At 42.7% G+C, this 10,000-nt stretch overlaps 1 protein-coding gene across 1 annotated transcript in view; it reads right to left on the reverse strand.

Moving 5' to 3' along the window:
* Window positions 1-1,651: 1,651 nt before the first annotated feature.
* als2b (alsin Rho guanine nucleotide exchange factor ALS2 b) overlaps window positions 1,652-10,000 on the reverse strand; it is a 30,471-nt gene continuing 22,122 nt past the window's right edge. The window contains exons 25-34 of the mRNA XM_048234866.1: window positions 9,572-9,736; window positions 9,305-9,422; window positions 7,942-8,090; window positions 7,630-7,737; window positions 7,142-7,318; window positions 6,704-6,749; window positions 6,559-6,620; window positions 6,057-6,206; window positions 5,129-5,225; window positions 1,652-4,613 (exon numbers count right to left, since the gene is read on the reverse strand). Coding sequence (XP_048090823.1) covers window positions 4,575-4,613; window positions 5,129-5,225; window positions 6,057-6,206; window positions 6,559-6,620; window positions 6,704-6,749; window positions 7,142-7,318; window positions 7,630-7,737; window positions 7,942-8,090; window positions 9,305-9,422; window positions 9,572-9,736 — 1,111 coding nt within the window. The 3' untranslated portion in view covers window positions 1,652-4,574. The remainder of the gene's footprint in view (window positions 4,614-5,128; window positions 5,226-6,056; window positions 6,207-6,558; window positions 6,621-6,703; window positions 6,750-7,141; window positions 7,319-7,629; window positions 7,738-7,941; window positions 8,091-9,304; window positions 9,423-9,571; window positions 9,737-10,000) is intronic.

Genomic DNA, 10,000 nt, shown 5'->3' on the forward strand with positions numbered 1-10,000 from the left:
GCCCAAAAATGTATAACCAATGAAGTAGATGTTTTAAATCCACCATAGACAGTTATCACACACACACACACACATACATACATTACATTCCAAAGCTGCAGAGATCAGTAATGATTTTAGAGCAGGCGGAAGTAATCTTGTCAAGAAGAGGGATAAATGCTTTTCCAATTTGTGGACAAGCATTGATGGGTGTGAGTGCCGGATCCATAGGCTAATAAGCTAAGCAAAGGGATCATTCCACGTCAGTTCAACCAGGGCCCACGCACTTAGGTCTCAAAAAATTCTGAAAAAATTACCAGGTGTACCTATGTTACCCAGGAGACACACTGTAAAATTACTCTTATGTAAGATCAATACTTTCCAAGATACAGCCAGTTTTACAGGGGAGGGGGTGTCGATTTTGTTCGGCCTCTTTTTTTGTCAAAGTTCACAAGCCCACAAGCATAAGAACTAAACCATGTAGGAGGCTCAAATTTTTCATGCTGGTACATAAATAGGAATAGTATGTAGCAAAATTGTCACGTTTGGTCTGGATAATCCTGCATGGTCATAGCTGTCCCTCAAAGTTGATACAAATTTTATTGGAGTTTTTGGCTGGGCTCTGTTTAAGCCTTCAGAAGACATATTTGTACTCAACATAGGCTCTTGATTTATTTTCCTTACTGAGATAAGTAGAAACACTCTCACAAAAAGCAATGAACAGAAAACAAATCCCTTCAGGGTCTGAACAGCAGACCATATTGATGTCAATGGTGCATTTTGCCCATGTTCAGGGTGGAAAGTGAAAAAGAAAGATTTGCATAAGACAAGTCAAATTGGTATTTTTGAAAAGAAAAGATCATGGAGAATAAAGAAAAAGATATTTAAAAAATCTTTGTATATTCCCACAAGGTGTTTGGGTGCTCTGAAAATGAGAACCAAAATGATTTTTTAGACTTGTAAAGTCTGCTGTTCAGACCCTGAAGGAATTTATTTTCTGTTCATTGTTTTTTGTGAGAGTGTTTCTACTTATCTCAGTAAGGAAAATAAATCAAGAGCCTATGTTGAGTACAGATATGTCTTCTGAAGGCTTAAACAGAGCCCAGCCAAAAACTCCAATAAATTTTGTATCAACTTTGAGGGGCAGCTATGACCATGCAGGATTATCCAGACCAAACGTGACAATTTTGCTACATACTATTCCTATTTATGTACCAGCATGCAAAATTTGAGCCTCCTACATGGTTTAGTTCTTGGCCAGGCTTGTGAACTTTGAAAAAAAAAAAGAGGCCGAACAAAATCGACACCCCCCTCCCCTGTAAAACTGGCTGTATCTGGGAAAGTATTGATCTTACATAAGAGTAATTTTACAGTGTGTCTCCTGGGTAACATAGGTACACCTGGTAATTTTTTCAGAATTTTTTGAGACCTAAGTGCGTGGGCCCTGGTTGAATTGACGTGGAATGACCCAAAGTCAAACACGAAGGTATAGGAAAGCTTGTGTGTCAACTACACAAGTATCTGTAAACTCCTATCACTTCAACGCCATTTCTTCTTTTCTGAAACATGTATGGAAATAATGCATGTGTCTGAACAATTCAAGGTGTGCGAGTGTGTGTGAGAGAGAGTGAGAGAAAGAGTGTGTGTTAGAAAATATATGAAAGTCCACACCTTTCACTGATACAACAGTTTATTGCCCTCCAAGTTAGACTTATCATGACAAAATCCTATGCACATTTTTATCATATATTTACTTACTTAAAAATAAGTGTACGCACCCCAACACAACACCAGGCATAGGCACAGACCCATAATCTGTTTTGATATTGGCAGAACAAACGCTTCACATAAACTCCAAGGTGCCGCAGAAATACAATCAGGAATTGTAATTTAAGTTACATCATGTTGGGTTGGGTATATCATGCAACGCCTGGCAATGTCAGTGCTGGAAAGAGGCATGTGGCGATGCTGCATTAAGCAGTCATCTTCCATCAAGGTATCAAATCACACCATTATGATACACACAGAGCCTCACCTACAGCTCACAGACAAACATACACAAACATACATGCATGATATCACAGCCTGCTAAAACTCTTCCTCCTTACTAACAGTACATGACTGCAGCTCGATAATACAACTCTTGACTGGGGATATTAAAAGCACTTTGTGAATTTACGTGACTCCATGTCCTGTTTCCGCCAACCATCTTAGATGATGTCCTCGATCAGATTATCATTCAGATTACCAACATCACTGGGATTACCACTGTAGCCTGATCTAATAGGCAGACTATTAGTCGATGTTGAACCTTCACTGAACATTCTGAAGAACATTAACACAGTGGTCAGATTTAAAATAACAGTAAACGATAAAAAAAAACATCACAGTTATTGCTGAATGTAGTAGAGAAATTGTTTTGTGCCAGGTACTGTGTTGTTGCTTGTCTATATTTATCCCAAATGTTGTGATTGTATACATGTCAGTCTATCACCCAGTTGATAATTTCGCTGAGTAAAAAGAGAAATGAAATAGTTAAAAGTACAAAGTTCATCATCACAAACAGGAACTGATGACTGGTAAACACACTGTCAGTCTTAATAACACTCTCCCTGATGGGTAAGTTCTGCTGCACATCAGTCACTCTCATATGATGTGATGTGTTGTGTGTACGTTTGTGTGTTTGTGAGTGTGTCCATCATCTGACCCCCAAGGTCACTGCTGGAACACCATCTCAAGTTGTCCATTGACGTCTGACCTTGAGAGCTGATATGCAAACTAAACTGAGTGATAAGATAAGAGCACAGCCAGCTGAGGAGGATTACTCACAGCGTCACACTCTCCGCCGAGGCGGAATTGACCACTGACATGTCCCTGACCATGGCTGAACACAGACCGGATGCAGGCAACATTTAGGACGGTTTCAAGTCAGCCTTTTGGCCATCTTGGCTATACTCTCCCACTTCCCGAAGAGGCTGCTCACAAGGAGTGAGATTGTCAGAGTAAATATCTTTCTTATAGACACCTTGTGAACATTCTTGGACTTTACACGAGTCTGAATGAACATCTGATTATGTAAGATGTAAAATCAAAAGTTATTTTTTATCTCCCAGTTAATAGAAAGCTTCAACATAAATATGTGATGAACCAGTAGCCATCAAATTAACCCAAACTAGGTTAATCCCTTCAGAGCATCCCTTTGCTCTCTGTTCATCTGACAGTTGGTGTGTAGTTAAAAAGGTCCTTCACATGAGGTTACTTGGTATTGTCAACCAGCAACTGCAAACATTTGGTAAACTGCACACAAAACTGGAAGCCACAGGGGTACTGTGTGCTTGGACACAGAATTTGGAACACACTATTCACAAAATGACAACAATGTGCATATTTCCACAGAAACCTATGCAAACAGGTTTCATTTCTTTTTTCTGATTTGGTTTACGTTGTACTTCACTGTTATGTGTACACCGTGAACACTGTTGTGTGTGTGTATGTGTATCTGTGTCTTCTTTCTGTTGTGTCAGCTGTGTCGGAGTTCTGAATGACCCCTCTCAAAAAGAAATAACCTTCATGTGGTCACTCAGACGCAATAACGGTACTAAGACACAATACTTCCTCTCAATCAGCCACCAAACCGAGCTTAAAAACTGGTACAATGAGGTGCCGACACTCAGTCAGAACACTGGAAGTTGTCATCGCTAGTCAAACCCACTGCGCTAGCAGGATTTCACTACAACACCTTTCTTAAGAGGTCACTTCAAAAAACTAAGAACAAAGCTTATATGTCTTCACCCTTTCCTTTTAACCTTGTCAGTTATTTGCATAACACTGTAATGTTAAAAATCAGACCGAGCCACTATACTCTCTGAGATGCGAGTCTGTGTGTGCAACGTAAACAGTAGCAGACGATATGTTTACTTGGGCCAGGCTCTGGGTAAAGCTTACGAGAACGCTTCCACATAACATAATAAATACCAAAGGAGTGATTTCTCCCTAAAGGTCTGGATCTCTGAAACTCCACGAGACATAGTGTGCTTCATCATGGTAACAGCATGAGGTCTGAACAAGTACAAATTAAAAAAAACTGCTAATATTAGTGTTAAATAATAATAATTAAAAAAAAAAAAAAACATTCAACAGGTGCTATGCATTGGTCAGTGTGTCCATCTTAGTGGACATGAGAGCATGACATCTCTGGTGAGACAGACCACCCACCAAGACATCACAGAGACACTCCAAGGACAAAAATGTTCCATTCAGAATACACCCACTGGCAGTTCTACCGCAGAACACGCAGCGGTCACTAAAATGGTTCTGCTGTGGAACACTCAGAGTGGTTAGAGAATATGTCACAGGGGAACAGGGGTAGTGTGCAGGTGAGGATTTTAGGACATGCTGGTGGTTGCTGTGGCCAATCCACAGAAGTGGATGGTAGACGTTGAAACACTTGTATGGAGGCAAACTTCCGCACCAGAGGCCGAGCGCCACACTTCTGACAGGGCCTGCCACGGAGTCCTTGTTTTGTCAAGCACTCTGTCGTGATCTGTGATTGGTTAGCTGACCTGTCACTCAGCAAGACGCATCAGGCACAACAACTAGGTGATCTTCTCATGCTGGATCTGGTAGTAACTAGCCTGAATAGGGAGAGAGAACAGAGCAGTGAAACCCATCAGTCGCACACACAGGGTTACTGAAGATAAGACTTGAGGAGTCCACATGTAATCTGAATGTGTTTGTGTGTAAAGTATGTCTGTGTTTGTGGCTATACTGTATCTGAGTGAGTATGTGTGTGTGTATATGTGTGTCTATGTCTTAATATGTGTGTCCATTCCCAGATGTGTGTGTGTGTGTGTGTGTGTGTGTGTGTGTGTGTAAATATGTGCGAGTGCCCGTGTGTGTGTGTGTGTGTGAGTGTGTGTGTGTGTGTGTGTGTGTAAATATGTGCGAGTGCCCGTGTGTGTGTGTGTGTGTGTGTGTGTGTGTCTAAATATGTGCGAGTGCCCGTGTGTGTGTGTGCAAGTGCCCGTGTGTGTGTGTGTGTGTGTGTGTGTGTCTAAATATGTGCGAGTGCCCGTGTGTGTGTGTGTGTGTGTGTGTGTGTGTGTGTGTGTGTGTGTGTGTGTGTGTGTGTGTGTGTGTGTGTGTCTACCTTGAGCGTGGTGAACATAATGCCGTGCTCCCCATGCTGCACACACGGGTCCATCAAGTCCTCGATCAGGTTGACCTCCGACCCCAGATTCCTAATGCTGGCGGAGACAGCGAGAGGCACAGCAGATCAGCCGAAAGCACACCACTCATTTAATCACATTACACCACTCTTACATGATTGATCATCAGTGATTACTCATCGCAGCACTCTGTGTCCACCCCAAGGCTGAGGCTACCGGTCTAAAAAACACTGTATAATCCACATTGTCATTACAATTCCCTGGCCGAGAGACATTGCTGCTTGGCCGCCATTTTCAATCTTGCAATGATCAGGGCTTAAAGCAAGGAATATATAATATAATATATATATATATATATAATTCCTAATTTCCAAATCTTAAACAGCCCTGCCCATGCCTGAATTCTGACAGTGACTGAGAACTTTAAGCCCTGAATTATACTTTATATATATAATTTATATTACTATATATAGAATAATAATTATAAATCCAGTGGCACAAGTTGCTGCAACATCCATGACACAGTCGGCCCACTGTGCCCCGGTGTCAATCCCACCCCATCGCTCTCTCTAAAGGCAAAAGGCCAAAAATATAATTTGAAAAAAGGTCTTTGAAGTGTTTTTTTCAGGTTTTGAAGTGGTTGTGTGACTCTTTATAAACATCTGCATGCACAGACGACCTGCTTATACAGTCAGTAATTATAGCACTGACTGTCCAGAGCTAGTGGACAAAACTGAAACAGATGTTTTCACCAGATCATAAACAAACAGGGAAGCCTGTCTTCCCAAAAGAAACCAAAAAATAAATAAACAAAAACAAAGTATTAAACAGTTACACAATGCAAATGACAAAGGACAGATTTGAGCTTTTCAGATCCAAGATTCCAAAGTGTTGGGGTGAGCTACATACCGCGCACGTAGGACCACATAGAGGAAGACAGGGAACAGGTCGTCCATGGACCACAGGAAGTCCTCTTTCAGCAGCGCTAGCACTTCCTGCGTGATCTCCTCGAAGGTCAGCTGAATCACCTGCAGCTTGTCGGACGGAGTGAAAGTTGTGCTAGATGAATGGAACACAAGCAGAGATTAATAACTAAATAAAAGGTCGTCGAACGAAACAACGGAAACACAAGACCAACAACAATGTGATTTGGATACTTTCCATGCATACAAAGACAAGACATGCCTCATTACACATTTCTACACTGTGCATAAGCACGCAGTAGGTTTTAAACCTTTACCCATTATATAATCCCAATATCCCAAGGAAAATAATGACTAGAGTGGCTGGCAGATATGCTAGTAGTATATACAGATATGTATAACTAGAGACAAACACAGGTAGAAGGGTACACAGAGAAAGGTGGAGAACAAAGAAGTTAGAGTTTTTGTTGCGCATCTTTGCTGCATACCTTATCTGCTGCAGGGTCTCTACTGCTGTGGCGAAGCAGGCATCCTTTGTGCTGATCACCACCTGCCAAACATAACACACAATTAGGACTGAATGGAATGATCAGAATGGAACGATCAGAAATCACACTGTGATCAGATGCTTACCTGTTGCTTCTCTCCCTGAACAGTGACAGATACTGGCCAAAATTTTCTGCAAAGAAAACAAAAAGAGATTTATTTGTCAGGTGAGAGGCTTAGAGTGAAATGTTGCTTTGAGGGAGGCAGAGCAGAAAAAGACATAAAGCACATGGTCTGACTAGAATAGTAGATTACACAGTGTGTGTGTGTGTGTGTGTGTGTGTGTGTGTGTGTGTGTGTGTGTGTGTGTGTGTGTACATGCAGATCCATGGCCATGCACATTTACATGGTGTGTGGTGGCATTTTTATCTGTACTTGCTGCAAGTTTCTCTATGTGGGTGTGTGTATGTGCGGGTGCATATTTGAGAGAGTGTATGTGTGTGTGTGTGTTAGAGTGTGCATTTGTCTGTATATATGTGTGTGTGTTTGTGTGTGTTTGTGTGTGTGTGTGTGTGTGTAACTCACTGCTGCACTCCCAGGAAGGCGAGGAGCGCCAGGTCAGGCTGCTTGTTGAGGCGCAGCACACACTCCCAGTAGACGTCCTCCTCCTTCTCCTTGTCCAGCGCGTACAGCGTGAACAGGGGCGGGTAGAGACGGGGCAGCAGCACGGGCAGCAGCAGGGCAGAGCTGCTCACCACACGCCTACACACACACACACACACGCACACACACACACGCATAAACACACAAATAAACACAAAGAAGTTTATTTATTCATGCATATACAGATACATTCTCACAAACACACACACACACACACACACAAACACACAAACAAACACACACACACACAGAGAAAGAAGTGTGTTCATGCATATACAGATACATAATTACACATCCATCCATCCATGCAGACATTAATGCATAGAATAAAGATATACCCCTTGAAAAGCGCTATATAAATGCATATAAATGTTATTGTGTTGCTGTTGTTGCATAGGGCGTTCTCTTACCGCGGAGCATCCAGCTGGGCATCAGAGGAGATGGAGTCCCTCTCCTGCTGTGCATCGGCCGTCTCCGGGATCAAACCGCCCTCCTCAGGAAGATCTGGGAACAGGAATCTGTATACACACACACACGCACACGCACACACACACACACACAGAGAAGAGTTACCTAGAGCAGCACACACCCAAGTATTCAGAAAATATGTTCATTAAAATGGCATTATGACCCACAGACACACACACACACACACACACACACACACACACACACACACACACACACACACACACACACACACACCTGATGATCTGGAAGACACACCCTGAGATAGGACTTGACTGAGATAGGACTTGGCGTTGAGGGAGGGAGTCTCGCGGTTGGCCCCCACGCCCACATAGGTCATGCGGTACACGGCAACCAGCATCTCCAAGAGACGACCCAGCGGGTGCAGTGGGGTGTCACATGCCTAGAGGTCACAACAAGGTCACACGATCATTCATATTTCAACACTGACAACCGCTTTGTCTGTAAAGAGTTCTGCAGGATTTGTAATATTCTATATTAATAATGTAATATTCTATTTAAAATACAAGCAGAAATGCATTTGACAAACAGTTCAACTACACCTATGCTTACATGTGGCCATTTAGATTCACAAAGTCTAATGACTTAAAGGGTAACTCTGGCCAAAATGCAACCTAGGGTCTTTTTGTGAATATACCCGAGTCAAACTTTTGTTTAAAAGCATAATTAGGACGGAAGCGGCACTTTTAAGATGGACTGTTTTGTCGGTTTCTTGTCAAATGGCCTTTTGAATGATCGCATCAAAACTCACTTCTTGACTGGCAGGTTGGCGGTGATCGGAAAAACCAAGTGAGTTGCTCAAAACCTTTATTTTTAGTAAACTCTGTGTACACAAACAATGTTCTCAATGCTCGAGTTCATGTGTAGAGACCTTGGTGATACTTCGAGCAAAGGTTCATGTTGTGTCGAGCCTTCTTAGTGTTTTAAAAATAGCAATTTTGATGCGATCATAGTAGTGCCTCTAGCACTCCCATTCAAAAAGTAATTTGACCCGAAAACGACAATATGGTGAATCTTAAAAGTGGCGCTTCCGTCCTAATTTTGATTTTAAAAGAAAGTTTGACTCGGGTACATTCACAAAAAGACCCTAGGTTGCATTTTGGTGAGAGTTACACTTTAAGTCGCAGTTCAAGCCAATCCATTTCAATTGTGACTAAATGGGGGAGATACTTCTCTAACTCCTAACACACTCCCTGACAGGCACAAACTAATACACACAACTCATCTGAACAGCATAAACATGGCATGTACTGCATACTATGGCGAGTGCCTCATCAACTCATTATTCTCTCATCATTATCTTTCTCTTTCACACACAAACACACAAAAACACACACACACACACACGCACACACGCACACACGCACACTACTGTGCCTTCGAGAGGTGTAAACACACACACACACACACACACACACACACACACACACACACACACACACACACACACACACACACACACACACACACACACACACACACACACACACACACACACACACACACACACACACACACACACACACACACACTGGTGTGAGTCCATCTGTTGTGCTGCGGATTAGTGCAGATTAACCCGGTGTGAGGTCGGCTCACCTTGATGAGGTAGTGGCGGATGGTGTCATACTTCTCCATGGTGACCGGCCCTTCATGTTGTGGGATGATCTCGAGGCTCTCGAGAGTTTTATGGTGAGAGCGAGACAACAGCTCAGGACTGACAACACACACACACACACACACACACACACACACACACACACACACACACACACACACATTAGAACACTATCACCCTAACCTTGAAACATCATAATTGAGTCTGTGTGTGTGTATGTGTGTGTTTGTGCATGTGTGAGTGTGTACCTGTCCCTGTGTCTCTGGCGGTTGGTTGTCAGGGCAATGGCGATGTTGTCCCAGGCACGGCTAGTCTCTCCCTGCCCTACGGTGTCCGAGCCCAGCCTCCTCCAGCACTCCTCAAACACCGCCAACCACTTCTCCGACGACGACACCGCCAGACCACCCAGCTTACTGCACACACACACAAAATCAATAAACCAGCATACACAAGCACATAAACATTCACAATACTAGTGCAGTGCCCGTTCAAACATGCTTTTCCTGTAGATAACCTGTAGCCCAATTACATGCCCGCAGGTAGACCGGCTTTAAAAAATAGGATGATGGAGAAAACATCATTCCAGCTAAGCATTCAATAATGAATACTGAATATTATATTATAATATCATAATGTGCAGTGAGCAGAATTTAAGCATGACTGTATGTGACATTTTT

Source organism: Alosa alosa, chromosome 23, assembly GCF_017589495.1.
Source record: "Alosa alosa isolate M-15738 ecotype Scorff River chromosome 23, AALO_Geno_1.1, whole genome shotgun sequence".
Lineage (NCBI taxonomy): Eukaryota > Metazoa > Chordata > Actinopteri > Clupeiformes > Clupeidae > Alosa > Alosa alosa.